The 23,541-nt window shown below is 35.6% G+C and overlaps 1 protein-coding gene across 1 annotated transcript in view; it reads left to right on the top strand.

The window, feature by feature from the left end:
- The window catches only part of RYR2 (ryanodine receptor 2), an 864,696-nt gene that overhangs the window by 559,439 nt on the left and 281,716 nt on the right, over positions 1–23,541 (top strand). The window contains exons 39-42 of the mRNA XM_069064486.1: positions 1,983–2,126; positions 8,234–8,507; positions 20,683–20,797; positions 22,958–23,090. Of these exons, the coding sequence (XP_068920587.1) occupies positions 1,983–2,126; positions 8,234–8,507; positions 20,683–20,797; positions 22,958–23,090 (666 nt within the window). The remainder of the gene's footprint in view (positions 1–1,982; positions 2,127–8,233; positions 8,508–20,682; positions 20,798–22,957; positions 23,091–23,541) is intronic.

Raw genomic sequence — 23,541 nt, 5'->3', positions numbered from 1 at the left:
TGCTGCCTACTGTTAGATTTACATTGTTATATATCTATGCATTCAACAATTCATTCTAGACCATAAATTCTCCTTTATGTGCTGTTCCCTACCCCTGCTGCTGCATGAGCTTGAGGAGTTCTACAGCTGCTTATGTGACCCTGTGTGAAATACAGGAAGACTTATTATTCCTATTTTTAAGATTGCATTAGGGGAGATGTGTTTCTGTGGTATCTAGTTAAAACTTGGAACTATTTTTCCCCCTGAAAGGTTACTCTAAATTCTGGTTAGATTTTATAGTGCTCTTAATGCCATAACTGAGCCTTATTATGAAAAAAAAATAGATTTTTATGGGCTATCCCAGAAACTGTAATGTTGTTTCTACCAGAATATATATTCTGAATTTCAAACAGTTTGTTTTGAAATGAATTTCTGTAAAACATATTCTTCAGCATATTGAAAACAACATTTCATTCTATTTGTGTCCATATGTGACCATAAACCTTTTAGAAGTATTTTGCAAAATAGCTGACCACTATTCCTAGTTGATGGAGGTAAAATGGAGGGCAGGAGCTAAGGAGTATTGAAAGGACCTGTAAAGACAAGCAACATGGGCTTTTTACTGGATTGAGTTCTAGCCAATCAGACATGGGTATTGAGTTTTATCCAATCAAATACTGATGAGAACTATATAAAAAGACAGCTGGTGGTTTGAGAGAGCAGACATTAAGGGAGCCAACATTGAGACGGCAAGTCAGCATTGAAAAGAAGGAAATGAAGAGAAGAGACCTCTAAGAACTAAGGGAGACTTTTGAGAACTGAGAGGAGACTTCTGAGAGCTGGGAGAGAATGAGGCAGAGCTGAAGAGACAGCTGAGGCAGAGCAGGTATAATGTGTGAGAGTGGGGTTTTTGCCTAAAGGAGCTTGTTTGTGGGGAGACAGAGGGAAGACTTGGGGATGGTGGTGCTCTCTGCATTGGCAATGCATACCAACTTCTTTATTACTATGGTGGATTTGGCTTTCTGGTATATGAATAAATATCCTGGTTTTGTCTTGGAAGAAGAGTCTGTTATATCTTGCAATTCAGACCTGGAAATATGCCTGTATACTCATAGCAGCCATTGTGGGTATCATGTTGGCTATATAGGACCCTCTTCTAAAACACTTGCCATATATATTACAACAATTAAAGATTCATTATATTTGCTTAGTTCCTCTTGTAAAATTAAAATGTACCCCAGATTTTTAAGATTGTCATTCATGGATCCTTTAATGTAAATTACTTAAATTGGATAACCAGACTGCTTTCTTACTAACACCTAACTAACTCTGTTCACCTGAATTACTGAAAGGCAAAGAAATCAACTGAAAGTTGATTGGTAGAGAGGAGATGTGAGAGATAATTTTGAAGATTGGAGGGGAATAGACAAAATTTGAGCTTGAGGAGCCAGAAGGTTCTAGACTCTTTGTAGGTAGGGGTAAAATAGATGTGGGGAAAGGGTCCAGAGTCAGGGTTGGCAGAGAATCATTAAACATGGTATCAGTAGCACCAGTTCATATATGGTTGAGGAACATCCTAGAATAATGGTAGGATCTTCTGCCTGATTCACATTGTCTGCTATAACTCTGAACTCATAGGTGATTTTCATAACAATAATGATAATAACTGACCTTGATATAGAACTTAAAGATTTCTTAAGTGCATTATGTATACTTCCTATTTTGATAACAAGAAAATCATAGTCATAAGGGAGTCAGGAAACTGCAGGTGAATATCATGCTCTAAAGAGGCAAAGATGTGATCTAAGCTAGTATGATCTCATAGTGGGAAGGTTGCATAGTTCCCTGAACTAAAGTTTTGATCATAACCCTGGTTATGAGTGACAGTTGTGTTCCATGCTGGTGAAAATCACTTTCACCTAAAATAGATAGCAGAGTCTGCAGCCAGTTTCTGTTTCAAAAGATACCTTATTTGTATTTCTCTTCTGGATTTTATATTTTAGGAATTGAACTGGATGAAGATGGTGCTCTGGATGGAAATAGTGATTTAACAATTAGAGGACGACTGCTTTACTTGGTAGAAAAAGTGACATACCTAAAGAAGAAACAAACAGAGAAACTAGTTGAAAATGACAGTAAGAAGCCCTGTAAGCAGTATTAAATGACAGTGCTAAAGAAAATAAATAACTTAATTATTTTTAAAAAATGAAATTTCAGTTTCTCACAAGAGCTAACCTTCAGAATTTAGTTAACCCCTAAAAGAGTAGACTTTGAAGAGTCAACTAAGGGACCTCAAGCATGAGGTGATTGTAAAATAACCTTACAACAATCAATCTAAATGTTAGCTCTGTTTTCTCTTTTCCTTATGCATATTTTCAATTTTTGTAACAATGTAGTAAAATAGATTGCAGACTTTTAAGACTTGTTGTTAATTTTGTCAGTGAATTGGGCTGCAAGAATAATGTTCAATTAAATATGTTGTTCTTATAAATTTTAACATTTTGAAAGTTTCACAAACCATGATTGATTTAATATTTTTAAAAATTTTAAAAGTTTGTAGTTTCATAATATGCTTCTTTTTAGCATATATTTCACTTTAAAAATAGAATGTATAACTCTAGAAGGAGAGAGAAACAAGGAAAAATGAATCTCTTGCCTTTCCTCTTTCTTGGGTACCAGGAGCTTCCAGAGACCCAAATTAATCATATTACAGACTAATCAGAGATGGGAACTCTCTGATACTGACTTTAATAACTCTAAAAGACTTCCATCATCTTTTTTTTCTTTTGTTCTCTGCTGTGCACTTTTTTACTTTTTTCCCCTCCCCCCATTTTTGGGGGATTTAAGGTAATAGTTAACTTTGCAGGGTATGATGTTTTTGGCTGGAGCTCCAGTTCTTTTGCTCTCCCAAATGTTGTGTTCCAAAACCTGTGGCCCTTTTAATGTCTCTGCTGATAGGTCTTGTATAATTTTAATTGTGGTACCATCACATTTAAATTGTTTTAATCTTGATGCTTTTAATAGTTATTCCTTCAGCTGGGGGTTTCAGAATTTTCCTCATAGGATCTCTTTTAAGTGATGATAGATGGATTTTTTCTATTTCTGCCTTCCCCCTTGTTCTAATACTTCAGGACAATTTTCTTTAATTATTTCTTGTATTATTGTGTCAAGATACTTTTTTGATCATGACTTTCAGTTAGTCCAATTATTTTTATATTTTCTCTTCTTGATCTATGTTCCACATCTGTTGTTTTTCTTATAAGATATTTCATTTTCTCTTCCATTTTTTCATTATTCATATTTTGTTTAATCGTTTCTTGATATCTTATAAATTCATTGACTTCACTTTGTCTAATTCTAATTTTCAAGGTGTCATTCCTTAAGATCCTTGATCTCCTTTTCTAGTTGGTTGACTTTCCTTTCTTATTCTTTCTGTTTTTCTTGGATTATTCTTATTTTCTTTTTTAGCTTTTCCTTCATCTCTGTCTTTTGATTTTTAAAGTCTTTTTAAAGATCTGTGAATTCTTTTTTGGGCAGATGACCATTTGACATTGACTCTTTTGGGGTTTTCTTACTGCAATATTCTCTTCTGAAGATGAACCCTGACCCAATCATCTCTATTCCCATAATAGGTTTCCATGGTTGGATTCTTTCTCCTTTGCCTGTGCATTTTTTGCAATGATAGCTTAATTATTTGTAATCACCTCTAGCCCTGGGGTATGGGAAATGGTGCCTCTTGCCCTAGATCTTCAGTTCTTCCCTGTAGCCTGGAAGCAAAGCCAAACCTCCAACCTTCTGTAAGTGCCCACAGCCAGGGGCTTTCTGCCCCACTGCTTCTACACTCACCAGGTGCGTTCTACCCCTGTCACTCTTCACAGCACAACTGGGTCTTGGCATTCCTGGTTAGCAGAGGTTCCCTGGATCTTCCTGGGCTCAGCGGCCCAATTCCCTGCCACTGTCCCAGAGGGCAAAAGTTCCTGTGGCTGGGGCCAAAGCATCCTCTCAAACCAACTAACCCTAGGGCTGGCTTCAGAGGCTTGCCACTTGCTATTAAAACAGAACCTAGCCTGGAGATGTTTACTTTTCACGAGGATCAAACCTCCTCCTGAGATTTTTCTTCTGATTTCTCAAATTGTCCCAGGAGGACCCTGATTATGCCCCTGTTCTTGTTTCTCTCCACCCATACTTTTTTAGCCCTAAGGTGCTATTTTAACTCTTGTAGGGGAAAATCTTGAGAGTTTGGAATTTTCTGACCAATTCTGCCATCTTCCCAAAAATCCTCTTTCCATCTTCTTAATAAAACAATGAAAATTGCTTACTTCTTTTTGTGACTTAAGCATATTTCCTAAATAACATAGTGGTGTTTAGTGCTACTTAGGACAGAGATGAGATTTGGCAGTTTCCTATAACCACTTGTTCTCCATTGTGTCATTTTAGGTTCAGTTAATTTGTTGTAAAAGCTATCAAATTTATCTATTTAAAGAATGTTACTGTATCACATTGAAGAAAAAATACTTTGAAAAAGTTGTAAGTAAGAATATTTTTCACTAACACTTATGATTTCTTGGCAAGAGGGATCAGTATTCACCTCCTTGTTGTGAGAGGAGAAAAAAAAAGAATCATTAATATAGACCTGAAAACCATAGGAAATATATGTAAGTGGAAAGTCTAGAAGGACAAGAGGCATCCTATAATTTTTGCCCCTTTGGAGAACTAAGATAAATAACAGGACAAGGCTGCTGGGCAGTTGCTATATTCTTACATTTTGAGACAAAACAAGTGGGAAACAGCAGCCAAATTTTTTTTTGCTTTTGCTGAAGCAAATTTTTCCTTCACCAGCCATTAGTTATAGAAATGAAACTCAGTACCAACAAGAAAAGGATTTAAACATATGACAATTGAAATTCAGCTTCTAGTCATTAAATTTTAGCTAATCAGTTGAAAAACAGCAGACCTTCAAACTTCATTGTTGCTTTTTAAGAACTACATATTTAAACTAAGAGAACCCCAGTTTTTATTAGATGGTAAAAACTGAGGAAAAGTTGAGGAATAACAAAATGAGCTAGATACCTTACCTACATAATGTTTACACACTCTTGCTTTAGATAAGATTGTTTCTTGTCTCTTTATATGAATGATATAGTTCTATGTTTGTAATAGAGTTTTTCCTCCTACCAAAAATATACCATACAGGGTCATCCAAAAGTCTTAGTTTAGTTTTAAGCCATTGGTAAGTCAATAAACAAGCACTGGAAATACAAAAAGAAAAAAAATTAAAAGTCTCTTGCAAAAGAAGCTTACAATATAATGGGAGGAGACAACAAACAAAAAGAAGTTGTAAAGGGATGGAGGGCAAAGGGAAGGTACCTCGTACACAGGGTCATGATAGTAAAGTCCCTGAAGAGTTTAACAGGGCAGGAAATGAAGGGATGATTGGCTTGAACAACCTTCTTAAATGGAGGTTCTGGGAGATATATTTGGAATTTTCTGCTGCTCAGATGCCAAAATACTTCTCTATCCTACCTTTTCATCAAAAGAGTCATAGCAGTTCAGATAGTGGTCATTTCTATTTACTATAGGTACCCAGTCTGTGGTATACCAGCAATTAATATTTCAGAGAGCAAATTAATGATTTTTATGGCAAGAGTTGGTGAAAAGGGGACAAGGCAAACACTGGTATAGATGGCAAATAACATAAAATTATTTTTCTCAATGGTGATTCCTCATATTATATTTGTGTGTGAGCTAGTAATTAATAAGTGCCTACTGGCTCTCTATTAATCACTAGATACAAAGCAAGGTAAAAGACTATCCTTACTCTAATGAAACTTAAAGCCTCTTGGGAGTGGAGGAAAACAACATATGGGAAACTATGTATAAAAAAAAGATATATCCAAGATAAATTAGAAATAATCAGTAGATGGAAGGAATTGGTTTTAAGAAGGATCAAGAATGGCTTCTCGCAGAAAATGAAACTCTAGGTGAGACATGAAGGCTTCCAGGGAAGGTAGGAGGCAGAGAGGAGAATGCAGGGATTTCCAGGCTTGGGGGACAGCTACTGAAAATGTTCTGCTAGAAGACAATGTACTGTTATATGAGATGAACAGCAAGGAGGACAGTGTCCCCTGGGTCAAAGTACTTGGGAATAAAAGGGAACTGGGAACTGTAAGGAGGCTGGGAAGATATGTGTAGGGAGGGCAGGTTATAAAGGGCTTTGAATGCCACAGAGGATTTTGTAGCTGATCCTACAGATGATAGGGAGTCAAGAAGTATGAGGAATGTGAGAAAAGGTCTTTAGATTTTTATACACATACACAAAATTTTATACATAAATACATATATATACACATACACAAAATATATATAAAAGGATTTTTGCATATATATACACACATATGTTTATACACACAAGCACACACACATGCATACTGTTGTTGTTCAGTCATGTCCGACTCTCTATGACCCTATTTGGGTTTTCTTGGCAAAGATACTGGAGTAGCTTGCAATTTCCTTCTCCAGCTCATTTAACTTATGAGGAAACTGAGACAAATAGGGTTAAGTGCCTTTCCCAAGGTCACACAACTGGTAAATGTCTAAGGCTGGATTTGAACTTGATTCCTCCTGATTCTAGGCCCAGCCCTCTATCCACTGCACCATCTAGCTGCCTCCACACACCCACATGTACACATATACACAAGGAATATATTTGTGTGTATACCTTTTATCTCATTATACATTATAACAATTTATTTTGTGTGTGCAGTTATACTATGTCCTGTTTCCCACATGCCATTTCTAATTATTTTTCATATAATGTTATATACATCTAAGTATCAATTTAGAAGACCCAAATTGTTCAAAATTTAATGATTCCTATGAATGAATTGAATTGAAAAGCATTTATTAAAGTACTTATTGTATTTACTGCATACTTAGACATTTTAAAAAGTGCTGAGCATACAAATATAAAAGTGAGTCACAGGGGGCGGCCAGGTGGCTCAACGAGTAAGAGCACCAGCCCCAGTGTCGGGATGACCTGGGGGATTGAATCCGGGCTCAGATACTTAGCACCACACCCAGAAATAACTGGCCGTGTAACCTTGAGCAAGTTACTTAACACCAATTGCTTTAAAAAAAATAAAAGTGAGTCACAGGAAATGTTATCCTGACAGTTGATTTATATTATAATACCTAAATACCTCTACTTCAGTGCTTAACTATTGTTAAGTACCTACAACTTCTCATACCTTGGTAGACAATTTCCTTAGCTGCTGTGGCATCAACTCCTTCAAAAATCAAAATGATTGCCTATTTGGCTTACCCTGGATATTGAGACTCTTAGAATTTAGTTAGACTAAAACTCAACTGAAACACAGTCGGTTTCTAGGGTTGCACTTGAAGACTTTATAGGACATGCCAGGGTTTATGCTTCACTGGTATAGCCTTTAAGAAGCCAGGGTCATGTTTTCAAAATGAGACATTGGAGTAGGACTTAGTGATAAGTGTGTATATGTAAGTATTAATAAATTGCAAATAATAACATTCCCAAAGAAACAAAAAATTTTGATTCTTTGGTAATAATTATAAATCTAATATTTGTAATATTCATTACAGAGTTAGTAGGATGAAGATAAGTAAAACAAAGCAAGAAGAAACTTTGAGGCAATATAAAGTCTCTTTCTAGTGATAATACATTTTTATACCTTGGAATTAGAAAACACAAATGTAAGCACTACAATTTTGGAACAGTTTCAAATACTTAAATTTTATGACTGTGCCTCCCCTAAAATGGACTATAAATTTTTCCCCTTGGAATGATCATCAATGTTATTAATAAATATGTTTTGAATATAGAATATATGTGTAGTGAGTCAATAATATGAGCTTCCATTGTGTTCCTATAATACATGCAGCAAAAGGAGGATAAACTACATGTTAATAATTTTTTAAGATGTCAAAAGTTGTAAGATTTTTATTACATATTATTATATATCTAAATATGTATTATTCATAGTTTCTGTTGTATGGAACTGACAACATTTTTATTAATGTTTCTAAAATAAAGTACTTGGAAGGTTTGTTTATATTCACCATGATATGTATTTATGAGTTCCTCTTATGAATCATTTTCTATGCATAATACTCTTAGTCATTTCATACTAAAAATAAAGACCAGAGAGTAAATAGGGATATATAGGAATGAATTAATCTTTCTCTTTCTTTCTCTTTTTTTTTTCCTGTTTTATTTTCCTAGCCACCCTTCAGCAGTTGATCTCTGAGACAATGGTCCGGTGGGCTCAGGAGTCTGTCATTGAAGACCCTGAGTTGGTGAGGGCCATGTTTGTATTATTACATCGCCAATATGATGGCATTGGTGGTTTGGTTCGGGCGTTACCAAAGACTTATACTATAAATGGAGTCTCAGTGGAAGATACCATCAACTTGCTGGCATCCCTTGGACAAATTCGTTCTCTGCTAAGTGTCAGGATGGGCAAGGAGGAAGAGAAGCTTATGATCCGTGGATTAGGGTAAATTGACTGACTTCTATATAGTACTTTTTCCTCTATAAATGTCTTCTTTTATTATTGTATTGCAGTAATAAATGGTATCCATTAATTTCAACTTTTCAAAGTGGCCATTTGAGCATTTGCTTTTTTTACTGTTTCTAAAATGTTATGTTTTATTAGTTTTTAAATCTTTAAGAAGTCTCAACATGGAAGTTACTTAGTAGATAAATATGAATTTTTTTGTATTGCTATCCAGAAGAGAGGAGCCAAGATGGTGAAGGGCCTTGAATTCATGCTATATATGTGAGTTCTGTTTGGAAGAAACAAGAATGTTTAATCTATAGAAAGAGGGAGTTCATTTAGACTTAGGAGATTCATAATAGACATGTCTTCAAGAATTTGATGAGGTGTAACTTAAAAGAGTTGAAAGATTTCTTGAAGTTGACCCCAAAGAATTAAATTAGGAGTACTGACTGCAAGAAAAGTAAATTTAGTTCCAGTTAATCCATCAACAAGCATTGATTCAGCACCTCTGTGTACCAGGCACTATCCTAGGCTTTGAGTTGCTGCCCTCAAAGAATTTTGATTCCACTAGGGATATACAAAATATTGCAGTTAAGCCAATATAGGGTATAAACAAAATAAAAACAGTCATTTGTAAGGGTGTACTAACAATAACAGGAATCAGAAAGGCCTTTTGAAAGAGTTGAGACATGTTGAACTAAATAGATTCAGGTATCTCTTCTACCTCTGAAATTCTGTGATTTGGATTACTAAATATTATCATTTATAATACTATTCAGATTTTAGGAACAAAGACTAATTGGGGCAATATGAGCATTTGTGGAGGAAGGGATTAAATATACGCTTTTATTTAAGACTTAAGGCAAGAATTGTGAACTTTGACATTTAACACTATTTGGTTGTACTGTTTTTAACTCTGGGGCATCTATCTTGCACCATGGATAAAATTCCAGACCTGAGTCAGGAAGATTCATCTTTGTGAGTTCAAATCTGGTCTCACACACTTACTAGCTATGTGACTCTGGTCCAAGTCCCTTAATCCTGTTTGCCTCAGTTTCCTCATCTATAAAATGATCTGGAGAAGGAAATGGCAAACCCTTCCATATCTTTTCCAAGAAAACCTCATATGAGTCTCAAAGAGTCAGACATGACTGAAATGACTGAATAGCTAACTCATTAGTGATATTCCAAAAAGTAATTACCAGTGAATGGGAGGTTGGACTGGATGATCTCTTAAGTAGCTTTCAATTCACAAAATCTATGATTGGGGCTGCTAGGTGACACAGTAAATAGAGCACCGGCCCTGGAGTCAGGAGGACCTGAGTTCAAATGTGGCCTCAGACACTTAACACAAAAATTTGCCATGTGACCTTGGGCAAGTCACTTAACCCCAATTGCCCTACCTTCCCCCCTCCAAAAAAGCAAAAAAAAAAGAATTCTATGATTTTGTGATATTTTTTAAAAATTTAATTAAAAATTAAAATTAAAATTGAAAAAAATTTAAAACATCAAGCTTTAAGAATCATATTTCTACAATATACACACATATCTGAATATAATACACACATATATACATATGTAAACAAACAACTTTATTAAGGACCATTGAGCATGATATTAATACCAATTGATGATTTTTCATTTTGTTTTTAGCACTAAGATAGCACATTTATTGTCTATTTAGCATCCCTAGAAGTGATTGTATTTTTTAAGTTTCCTTTGAGATAAATTAAAAATATACAACTTAAGTATTAAAGGTCATAGAACAAAAAATTAGAAGAGAACCTTCCCAATGGCTAAGGAATAAAGTTCCTAACCAATCAGGGGACAAATTCAATCAGAAAAGATAAAATAGATAATTTGGATGACATAAAAGTGAAAAGTTTTTACATGTACAAAAACAAAGCAATTAGAATATGAAAGGAAGATATTGCCTAAGGAAAAAAATCCTTATTTGAAATATTTCTGAAAAGGATTTGGTTACATATGTATACACATACATATATGAAATATATGGACATCAAATTTTAAATTATAGCTACATGCATATATAATATCAGATAGCAAATGAAAAAAGAGAATGAAAATCCCTAAAATTATTTGTTTTAACTGAGCACATTAATTATAGTGGTATGTGAATTCTGTTATGACTGGACCTAATTCAAGCTCCTACCCTGTTAGTTAAGGTTTATTTTTGGAATGAAATGAGGTACTCATTCAGTTCTTAATAAAAGGAGATTTATTTAGCCATATCATAGAAAGGATATCAGTAAGGATAGTCCAACTTGACTTACGCTTCTATATAGATATTCTTTTGGTCAACAGGTCATAGTGCTTTAAACATAGTAGGTGCTTAAGAAATGTTTATTGAACATTGGCTGTTGTGATTCCACAGTAGTCTTGGGACATCTGCAAAGTCCAAGGTTTTCTATTCCGTTTAAGTGGGACGTTTCATGTCTGTAGGTGACCAGGGAGCCACATCAATAGAATAAGAAGCTGTCAGGAAGCTTATTGGGCTTCAGTTCCCTGGGTCAATCAAGGCCACGGTTTTATTTGCATGGGATAAGAGTACCCTTAGGATGTTGCTCTTAGATCATCCCTTGTTACAGAGATGAACAATGAAAGAGAAAAGACAACTCAGCAAAACTAACCGAGAGCATCCGACATGATAGTCAATGCACCATACTCGTCTTCTCTCATGGGCCTTTCCAAGGAAGGGAGGTGTATTTTCTTTTTTCTTTCTTCCTTTTCAAGATTTTCTTTTAAAAAATATTTATTTTGTTTCAGTATTTTATTATAGCAACCCAGATCCAAGCAGGTTAAAGCAAGAGTGGTTACCCCTCAGACTGGTCATTTGGTCTCCCTAAAATCTGCAGGACAGGAGCTTTGAAGAAGCCCTTCAGGAGCAGCTGCTGCACCTCAGCTGCTTCTTGCCCTGGGGGCAGAGGCTAGACCACATTCCTGGACCCCCTGTTCCCAAAGTCCTCTGACCTCTCACTTTGTCTTTGGCATTTATGGGTTGATATTCCTGGAAACTGCCACAGCTGCTGGTGATCCACTCTCTCCAACATCCCTCTAGCCACAGCTGGTCAGGTCACCCTGGGGCTAAAACTGCAGACTCACATGCTCTGATCCCAGTGCCTTGTGATTGGCCTTTCCTGCCTGTCTGCCAGGCTATCCTCAGCAGGAGGTTTGTTTCTTTCTGTCACTTTGTGGGTTCTGTAACCCTAAAGTTTGTTTAGAGTCATTTTTTATAGGTATTTGAGGTGGTTATGGGGGGAGCATAGGGAGTTTTCCTGCTTCTATACTGCCATCTTGGCTCCTCCCCTGACTATGTTATCTCCTGAGTGTGTGATCTGAACTTCCTTGTCATCATAATAACTTTCTATAGTCATAATTTTTCCCCATTGTTTTCTCGTTTTCCTAGCCTAGTCTCTGACTTTTCAACTCTTTGTTATAGTAGGGCTCTGCTTCCGGGGTGGAGGGTGCGCTGTCCCAAGCTTCAGGGGTTTTGTGTAGCTGTTTTCAGCAAGGCCCCCATGAATATAAATTTGTATGAAAGAAGACCCAGTCATTTCCTCCAGAAGTACACAGATTCTTGTTCTAATTTTTGTTGTGATATTTCTTTGGATTTCCTGATGACCACTTGGAAAAATCATAGTGAATCATTTTTATAACTCAGGTCAGCAGAGTAAAACAGACAGAAGGCTATGGGTACTGTAAAGGTGCCCATATCTTCCTAGGAAAGCCCTCCATAGTGATTTCTAGTATTGGAGTCTTTGATTGAATACTAGGGCCTGAGAGATTTTCAAGTAGATGATAAAAGCTGGAGACAGAATCAGTATAGTAGAGGTCTAACCTGGGCCAAGTCTACACTTTTATTGCCTCTTTCCAAATTGTGATCAAAAACTCGCAAAACTCAAACAAGGAAGTGCAGTGATCAGGTTTTATCCTAGATTAAATGGATTTGGGTACACTAAAATTTTTCAGACCCTGAATCACCTCTCAGATATTGAATGCAAAACAACATTCTATATCCAGAGAAATTAGCAGCAGGACCCCAAGTGAATATAAACCCAAGGAAAAGAAGGCCCAGCCATTCCCTCCAGAAGTACACAGATTCTTGAACCAATTTTTTTGTTGTTAAGTCATTTCAGTTGTGTCTGACTCTCCTTGATGCCGTTTGGGATTTTCTTGGTAAAAATACTGAAGTGATTTGCCATTTCCTTCTCTAGCTCATTTTACAGATGAAGAAACTGTGGCAAACAGGGTTAAGTGACTTGCCCAGGGTCGCACACCTGTTAAGTGTCTGAGCCTGGGTTTGAACTCAGAAAGATGAGTCTTTCTGACCCCAGGCCCAGCACTCTATCCATCATATCACCTAGCTGCCCCTAATGTAAAGTCCCAATTTTGGAAGTAAGTCTGAAAAAGTTAGTAGCTAAAAAAATATTCCTAAGATAAAGAGCTGTTATGGTGTCCAGGACACTCAAGACATCAATTGTGAGAAAAGAGAATAAAAATAACTAGAAAGCTACAAACTGAAATGAGAGTACTTGAGAGAATCATTGGAAAAGGAATGAAGTATCTTTTCTTCCTTTGGAGGAAAGACTTGCAAGAATAATTAACAATTTGGTGCAAGATGTACAAAACATCACCCAAGAAACAGACTCCTTGAAAAATTATAGTAGACCAAACATAAGTTCACAATACCACAAGAAAAATAAATATTAATACAAAATCAAAAGACTTTAAAGAATAGAAGCATTAGGGAGTGGAGTTAAGATAGTGGAGTAAAAGCACAAACTTGGCATGGGCTCTGGTTTCAACCATCTCTGATACCTGTAAAAAAATTACTCTAATCAAATTTTAAAGCTATAGAACCCAAAAAGAGACAGAGAGAAACAAATCTCCCACTGAAGGCATTCTGGCAGGCCTATAGGAAAGGTCTATCACAGCATGTTACAAGCTGAGTGCAGTCTTCAGTGAGCCACAGTTCTGGCCCCAGGGCAGCCCTGACCAGCACCCAGACTGGCCAGACCAGACTTCAGGGGAGTGAATCAGCAGCAGCTATGGCAATTTCCAGACTTGTCAACCCATAAAAAACCCAAAGAGAAAATAAAAGATCAGTTGGGAACTCTGTTGTAAGGGCAAAGGAACAGCACGATCCAGCCCCTACCCCCAGGGAGAGAAGCTGTGGAGGCATGGCAGTGCCATGTGGTTGCTTTTGGAGCTCCTAGCCTGCAGATCACAAGGGGACTAAGTGACCATTCAGAAAGTAATCATTCTTGCTCTGACGTGCCTAGATCTGGATTGTGGTCTTGGTGGTAGTCCTGGGGCGTGTGTCTAGTGAGCCAGAGCTTCTGGGGGTATAGAGAGGGTGCCCAACTAACAGCTCTGGCAGCTGTGAAAACCCCAGCAATTTGGGACAAAGTTCTTTCCATTCTGTAAGCAGAGATCTACTGTTTCAAAGAGCTAAAAAATCATGTAATTGGCAAGATGAGGAAGCACAATCAGACAATACAATCCTTTTTTTGAGGACAAATAGGATCAAAGCATGAAACTGGAGGAAGATAATGAAGTCAGAACTCCTGCATCAAAAGCTTCCAAGAAAAATATGAACTGGTCACAGGCCATGGAGGAACTGAAGAAGGATTTTGAAAATCAAGTAAGAGAAGTGTAGGAAAAACTCAGAAGAGAAATGAGAAGGATGCAAGAAAATCATGAAAAGTAAGTCAACAGCCTGCTAGAGACCCAAAAAAATTCTGAAGAAAATAACACCTTAAAACGTAGAGTAATTCAAGTGGCAGAAGAGGCCCAAAAAGCCAATAAGGAGAAGAATGCCTTAAAAAGCCAAATTGCCCAGATGGAAAAGGAATTTCAAAAATTCACTGAAGAGAATAATTCCTTCAAAATTACATTGGAGCAATTGGAAGATAATGACTTTATGAGGAATCAAGATACCATAAAGCAGGTCCAAACAAATGAAAAAATAGAAGGCAATATGAAACATCTCATTGGAAAAACCACTGACCTGGAAAATAGATCCAGGAGAGATGATTTAAAAATTATTGGACTACCTGAAAGCCATTATCAAAAAAAGAAACTAGAAATTATCATTCAGGAAATTCTTCAGGAAAATTGCCCTGATATTCTAGAACCAGAGGGCAAAATAGAAATGGCAAGAATTCACCAATCGCCTCTTGAAAAAGATCCAAAAAAGAAAATTCCTAGGAATGTCAACCAATTTCAAGAATTCCCAGGTCAAGGAGAAAATATTCCAAGCAGCCAGGAAGGATCAATTTTACTATTGTGGAAACACAATCAGGATAATACAAGATCTAGCAGCTTCTACATTAAGGGATCAAAGGGCTTGGAATATGATATTCTGGAGATCGACTAAGGAGCTAGGATTAAAACCAAGAATCACCTACCCAGCAAAACTGAGTCTAATGCTTCAGGGGAAAACATGGCAATTTAATGAAATAGAGGACTTTCAGGCATTCTTGATGAAAAAACCAGAGCTGAACAGAAAATTTGACTTTCAAATACAAGAAGCAAGAGAAGCCTGAGCAGGTAAATAGGAAAAAGAAATCATAAGGAACTTATTAAAGTTGAACTATTTACATTCCTACATGGAGAAATGATAATTGTAACTCATAAGACTTTTCTTAATATGAGGATAGTTGAAGGGAATATATATATATATATATATATATATATATATGTATGTATAAGGAGGTGTATCCATGTATAAATATATATACATGAGTGGGTGCATATGTGTGTACATGTATACATAAACAGAAGGCACAGGATGGGTTGAATATGAAGGGATGATATCTTAAAAATAAAATTAAGAGGTGAGAGGAATGTATTGGGAGAAGGAGAAAGGCAGAGATAGATTAGGGTAAATTATCTCATATAAGAGAGGCAAGAGAACATTGTTATAATGGAGGAGAAGAACAGGAAGGTTAAAGGGAATGAGTCAATTTGGCTCTCATTGAATTTGGCTTAAGGAGGAAATAACATACACATTCAGTTGTGTATCTTACCCTACAGGAAAGCAGGGGGGTGAAAAGGATAAGATGTGGGGTGACAGAAGGGAGAGCAGATTGGGGGAGAGGGTAATTAGAAGCAAACACTTTTGAAAAGGGATAGGGTCAAAGGAGAAAATAGAATAAGTGGGGGGCGGGATAGGATGGAGGGAAATATAGTTAGTCTTTCACAATATAACTACTATGGAAATGTGTTGTATAACTACACATGTACAACCTATGTTGAGTTGCTTGTCTTCCTAGGGGGCAGGGGAGTTGTATGAGGAGGGAAGAAGGAAAAGACTCTGGAACCCAAATTTCCAAAAAACAAATGTTAGTGCATGTTACATGCAACTGGATAATAAGATATATAGGCACTGGGTTATAGAAATCCATTTTGACCTACTAGAAAGTTGGGGGTGGGGGTGGGGGAAGATATAAGAAAGAATAGATTGGGGGAAGGGGTATTCAGTAGGTTCTCTATTTGGAGATGGGGATAGGGGAAAGATGGGAAGAAAAATTTGTAATGCAAAATCTTGTGGAAATGAATGTTGAAAACTAAAAATAAATAAATAATTAAAAAAAAAGAATAGAAGCAAAATCATTCATACTAAAAATAACCTGGAAAATAGATCAAGAAAAAATAACTTAAAAATCATATTATCTGAAAAGGTATTACCAAAAAAAGACCCTGGATATCATATTTTAAGAAATTATTTTTTAAAAAAGCTTGTCTGTGTCTCCTAAACAAGAAGAAAAAATGAAAATAGAATGGATTCACCCTTCAATCCTTGACAGAAACTCCAAAATTAATATATTCACAGGAATTATCATAACTATTTGTAGCACCAATGTAATATTCAAAGCACTGATGGTGACTGTAAATATGCCGGCATAGGTCTTATATTACAAAATATAACAGGCTCTCCATATACAAGACAGAAGCAAAACGTTTATTCAGACATCCGTAAACCTGAATCCCAAAACCAAAAAGCTGAATAATATATCATAGCAACATAGAAATTAATACACCACAGCACAGCAGAGAGCCATACCATCCTTTAGCCTTTCCACATACCAACACTCACAAACCTAGCTGTTTTGCTGGTGCTGTCCTCTGCTCCCTCCACTGTCAAGCTGCTCTGACTCCCAGCTTCCTGTGAGCTCTGCTCCACCCTTCAGCAAGCTCCTCCCATCACACCCTCTGTGTCATTACATTCAGCTTATTAAGGGGCAGGGAAGATCTTCAAAGTAGGGAAGGTCTTCAGATTGCCTTAGGCTTATTAAGGGGCAGGGAAGATCTTTAAATTCTGTCTTCAAATTACCATTCCCATTACACCATTATAGTATCAGCAAAAGAATATTATTTTAAAAGTTAGAATGCCATTTCAGAGAGATGCTTGGTTTCCTCAATAGGATCTAACCTATCTTAACCTTCCTCCTACATAATTCTGGGCTTAGTTAATTGTCTATCTGAAGTTTGTGTCAAATGTATATTTATTGATTTACAGGCTTTGTGGTTTATCCATGTAAATGCTTGTTAGAGTTGTTAATTTTTTGCTCCAAGAAACCCATTGATAACTGCTTTAAAATTTACTCCCACAACTAGTCTTTCCTTTTGTTTCATTTCTGTATTTCCTTCTGTTAAAATATAGTCATTTTCAGGGCAGCTAGGTGGTGCAGTGAATAGAGCATTGGCCCTGGAATCAGGAGGATCTGAGTTCAAATCTGGCCTCAGACACTTAACACTTAATATCCCTGTGACCTTGGGCAAATCACTTAACCCCAACTGCCCCTCCAAAAAGCTTTATATATATGTATAGTCATTTTCACTTTCTGATATGTTGTTATGCAGTGCTTTCCATGTATAGCACCTTCTAACTTCTTGAAAAAAGGTATTATATAGTTTACACGTGTGAAGTCTTTTCAAGGGTATTTTGTTACCCTCAGTTTAGTTTCTAACCCCCACAATCCCAGCTAAGTCTTTATTTCCTTGTGTTTTTTATTTGAATAGAAGTCCTATTTCCTGCCTCTCTTATAATCATTAGCTTAGCTAAGTTTTGTGAAAAATAAAATTGGTGTCTAAATGTTCTATAGCAGTCACCTCACATTTGTGTTTCCTGGAGCAGTCTGCTACCTTTTATTATTTAGAAATTTTTTCCCTTTTCTTTTTTTATATTAATACACATTTATGGAATAAAACAAGCATTTCTATAACATAGTACAAAACAAAAAGATGATTGTACATGAATCTGCAAATCTGCTAAGCACAACTTTGCTATTCGTTTCAAATATACAGGAGAATTATCATTTTTTTTCTTCCCTACCCTCCCTGTACCCCACCGAAGAGATGGCTACTATTAGACAGAAATAGAAAGATATGTAAAATTATTCTATACATACTTCTATTTTTCAGTTTTTTGAGTGGATGCATATAGCTTCTTTCATTTATCTTTTGTGGTGAATTTGAGTATTTATAATAGTCAATATAACCTATTCATATATATTTTGTAGTTAACTTGGGTGTTTATAATAGTTAAAATAACTTTTTCACTCAAAGTCATCCTTAAAACAGTATTCCTATTATTTTCTATAATGTTCTCTTGGTTCTGTCCTTTCCTATGGTACCATCTTCCAAATCACTTAGGCTCACAACCTAGGTACCATCCTTAATTGTTCACTCTCTCTCATCCTCCCATAGCCAATATGTCACTAAGGCCAATCAGTTTTGCCTTGGTAACATCTCTCCCATATCACCCCTTCTGTCTTATGACATTATACACACACTGGTACAGGCCCTCGTTACCTCATACCTAGATAGTTTCTGTTGTCTGTTGGTCTGCCTGCCTCAATTCTCTTTGCTCTTCAATCCATCTTCCACTCAGTTGTCAGTCATTTGTTTTTAAGCCCAGGATCACCCTATCACCTTCAGGATGAAATATAAAATCTTCTGCTGCATTCAAAACTGTTCATAACCTGCCCTCCCCTCAATACTTTTCCAATCTTCTCATACCTTATTCCTGCCTTCCCACTTATACTCCATGTATTCTGCAATCCAATGGCACTAGCTTCTTTGCTGTTCTTCAGAGAGAATATTTTATTTCTTAGAACTGGACATTTTCATCATCTATACCTCATGCCTGGAGTGCTCTCCCTCCTCATCTCTACTTCCATGCTTCTCTGGCTTCCTTCAAATCTCGACTAAAATCCAACCTTCTATAGTATGCCTTTTCCAATTCACCGTATTTCTAAGTTCCCTTCCTCTATTGATTATTTCCTATGTATCTTATATATAGATTGATTGTATGTAATTGTTTACATGCTGTCCTCCCCCCCCCACACACACACACATTGGAGTGAACTTTTTGAGAGCAGACATTTCCCTTTACCTTTCTTTGTATCCCCAGCACTTAGTTCATGTTATAGGAGCATAAATAAATGTTTATTGACTGACTGATACATCAAACACCATGTACCAGAGATGGGATATAAACTCTGGTCTTCCTTTTTCCAACACCATTATTGCCTCTATCCTCTGTACCACATTGCCTCTGTCTGTATTTGAAACTACGCAAATCATTAACAAATTTGAGAATCACACACATATTGTCTCTATTTCCAGAAAAAATTTATGTAAAAATATCACATATTAAAATAAGAAAATAAAATTATCTAGAATTAGGAAAAGCTCTATATACTTTCAGTCTTCTTGTTAACTTCTTAGCTTATACCTTATTACTTTGTAATTTTTTAATATATTTGATAGAAATTACTTACCTACAGTTTGAATTATGTTGGTATTGCAAACAAAAAAGCAGTTTGCCTGGGAAAAAAAGACACTTTTAAATAAACATTAGCTTACAAGGCAATACCTAGACCATCAAGAAAAATTTTAAGCCTTTTTGGTTTCTTTAGATTTTATTTTAATGTATACAAAACCCCTGGTTTCCTTCAGAATTCAGTTTACATGTAACCTTCTACATGAAGATTTTCTTGATTCCCTCAGCTATTGTTGCCCTCCCTATTAATACAGCCCTCTGTTCATTTTATGAACTTTTGTGTGCATACACATTGTACATCTATATTTATATCGATATGTATATGACTATATATGTATTACATATATTTACATATATACTATACAATTACACATGTACCTGTTGTCACCTTCTTTAGAATGTATACTCCTTGAGGGCAGGAACTTTTTCATTTGTGTATCTTCAACACTTAACACAATGCCTGGCCAGTTGGGAGCCCTTAATAAATGTTTATTGATTATTAGTTAAGTGTATATCAAATTTTCTTCTGAGAATTTTCAAATAATTAAATACAAATATAATATTTATGTTGTGCAGCTATTGAATCTATATATTTAGAAACAATGTAATTGTGTGGTGTAGTAGAAAGAGTACTGGACTTGGAGTCTGATATTGACTGTGATATTTCCTAGCAGTGTAATTCTCAGAAAGCTACTTGACCTCCTTCATTCTTAGTTTCTTTATTATTTAATGGGGCATAATGATATTTATATTACCTGACTTACTGTGTTATGGTAAGGAAAGTGTTGCTTTTTAAAACATAAAAGTGCTATTGGAATATGTTACTATTTAATGTCTCAGTATGGCAGCTGCTTTAAGGAATGGATTTATCCTTTTATAAATGTTTAATCTCCTTGACTTATTGCTAAATTTACACACTGAATAAATGTTGAAGTGGAGGGAATTGATTTTTTTATTCTAGACTTTTAGGATTATATTTTTTAAGCAATTTGGAAATTATCATAGGAACATTATATGAGTGAGGTTTTATCAAAAAGTTCTAAATTTAAAGAATCAAGGTAAGTGGAAATAAATTTTTAATAAATTATATGGTAAATAGTCCATTATATCTTTTCAGATGAATAAAAGTTTTGTGTTATTTCTATGAAGTCATTAACATTCTAACATTTGTCAAGGAAAGATCAATATGCAGAACTAAAATACTTAGACTTAATTATTGCATATTTATATCCAAGTAGAAATTTTCTCTCCACTCTCAAGGTGTTTATAACTTGTAAAATAGAATAGCAGATATCTTTTTCCTGGAAAATGTAATTCTCTTTCATCTTTCTTCCTTACCTCCTTCCCTAATTCCTCTAGAGATATCATGAACAACAAAGTATTTTACCAGCATCCCAATCTGATGCGGGCACTGGGAATGCATGAGACTGTAATGGAAGTAATGGTCAATGTCCTTGGAGGTGGCGAGTCCAAGGTAAAGAGATGATCTGGGTATGCCACCACTTTTCACTCAGAAATCCTTATTGGATACCTTTGACTACTGAGTAAATGTCTATCTTCATTTTCTGCCTTTTTAAGCATCCAACAATTTGATGCCACTGTACTTTGTGAGTCTTACATCATGGTACACATTTCCATTCACTTTATTCTCCAGCCAAACTGGATCATTCTTTGTCCCCAGAACAAATATTTGCACTATTTTCATCTTTGTGCCTTTCCTCTCTAGTCTACCCATCCTTTGCAACCCAATTCATTTGCCAACTCCATGATGAAGCCTCTCCTAATCCTCCCCCCCCCCAGAAGACAGACACCCACACAACCCCACATACACACCCCTCACAGAAAGCCCTCACCTCTAGAACTTCACATAGCATTTGGTTTGTACCTGTCTAATTAAAATATTATTAATTAAGGTGTATTATAGTTAAACTTGTCTTATTCCCCTAGTAGACTGTAACTTCCCAGAGCAGGACTATGTCCTATTTTAAATTTGAATAAAGGTTTTCCTCTGCACAGTGTAAATGATTAATAAATGTTTGTCAAATTTATTGAATTGGTTGAAAGAATAGATTTTGAATGACATTTGGAATGTCAGTATAGTAAACAGTTTCTTAATTGTAATTTTAATACTTGGAAAGCAATTTTAAGTAGGCCTTTCCACATTAATTTGGAGAGGTTAATACTCAGTTTGTGAGCTCTAAATTTAATTTTCATGTCCAATGCTGGGACTCCATTACTGTTTCCATTCTGAATTATAAGATGGTTATATCTTATAGTATGAAAATTTCCTTCTCTTACAATGACTATCATTTTACTTTTCTAGTCTTATTAATAGATGTTTAAAATAGTGATAAATTGGGGGTGGCTAGGTGGCTCAGTGCCTAGAGCACAGCCCTGGAGTCAAGAGGACCTCAGTCCAAATCCAGCTTCAGACACTTAACACTTACTAGCCGGTGACCTTGGGCAAGTCACTTAACCCCAATTGCCCTGCCTTCCCCAATCCAAAAAGGAAAAAAAATGGTGATAAATACTATATCTTAAATGTTTTAAATTGCTTTTTTTTTTACAAACACAAACACCATTCAGTCCATTTCATTTAAACAAATGTATTAAGTCCCTAATATGTATGCTGCATTATGCTAGAAGCTTAGATTTTATTTTTAAAATGACCCTGCCCTTAAAGAATTTTTACTATCTGATTGGGAAATTATAGATGTACACAAACAACTAGAATACATGTTATCAAGTGATTACCACAAAAATCCAATAATATTAAGTTTTCCAAACTCTAGCTGACAGCCTTATTCTTTCAAGAAATACTTCATAACACAAAATTCTAGTGGATACAAAGAATGTGGATAATCTTTTAGAAGTTATAATTACTTTTCTCTTGGACCTATATCAGGACTCCACAATGCTGAGTATTGATTTTCATTCATTCCTGTATGAGATGGAACAATTAGGATAGTATTAAAAAATTAACAGATGCATTAATTTTGTCATATAAAATTTTAATCACAGTTTTATTAGCATGAACTTGTATTTTTTGTCATAAAGTGTTTTTCTCTGTTTAAAAATATCTTTGAAACATATAAATTGATCTGTTTTTTACATGTCTGGGCTACTAAGTAAGAAGCTTGTGTTTTAAAAAATTACAAATGTACACATGTATATTTCTATAACCTTAAAAATCATGTATTTTGGGGCGGCCAGGTAGCACAGCAAGTAAGAGCACCGGCCCCAGAGTCGGGATAACCTGGGATTGAATCCGAGCTCAGACACTTAGCACCCACTCAGAAACACCTGGCCATGTAACCTTGCGCAAGTTACTTAATCCCAGTTGCTTAGGGGTGGCCAGATAGCACAGCGAGTAAGAGCACTGGCCCCAGAGTTGGGATGACCTGGGATTGAATCTGGGCTCTGATACTTAGCACCACACCCAGAAATAACTGGCTGTGTAACCTTGAGCAAGTTACTTAACTCCAACTGCTTTAAAAAAAAAATCATGTATTTGTATTATGACATGACAGTTGTTCATAAGTAGTTTGAATGAAGCTCTAATATTCACTTATATTTAGCTTTGCAAAAACAATAATTATTTTTTGTCACAACTAAATCAGTGGTTTTTATGTAGGAAATCACCTTTCCTAAGATGGTGGCCAACTGTTGTCGTTTTCTATGTTATTTCTGCCGTATAAGTCGGCAGAATCAGAAAGCAATGTTTGATCATCTTAGTTATTTACTGGAGAACAGCAGTGTTGGTCTTGGTAAGTAAAGAAATATTTTTGGCTCATTTTTTAAATATTTAAAATTTTATAATGCTGAAGAAGAATAAGGAAAAAATAGCATACATATTGAAATTTCTCCTGAACGGTTTGATTTATTGTTGCCAAAACACATAATACATTTAACTTTCCTTATCTACTTAACTTGTTAAATTTATTTTAAAACAATTATGGTCATAATCATCCTATGACATTAAAATTAAATGTAAAACCCTGTAACTATCATATGTGCACATTATTACATATATATATATATATATATGGAACTATAATGTTTATTTAGTTACTGAAATGGTTATGTGATCTCATAGATTCAGAAATTACCATCAGTGGTACAGATCACAATCCTCTGTACTTAGACTGTAATTTGATTGTAATTAGTATTCTGTCATTTGCCATTTTTTAAGTGTTATTTGTAAAGCCCACAGAATTG

Source organism: Petaurus breviceps, unplaced genomic scaffold (genome assembly GCF_028583685.1).
Source record: "Petaurus breviceps papuanus isolate PSGF00001 unplaced genomic scaffold, PetGlider_PUasm1.0 90633, whole genome shotgun sequence".
Lineage (NCBI taxonomy): Eukaryota > Metazoa > Chordata > Mammalia > Diprotodontia > Petauridae > Petaurus > Petaurus breviceps.
The sequence above is the reverse complement of the archived record's forward strand: the minus strand, read 5'-3'. Positions and strand labels throughout refer to the sequence as shown.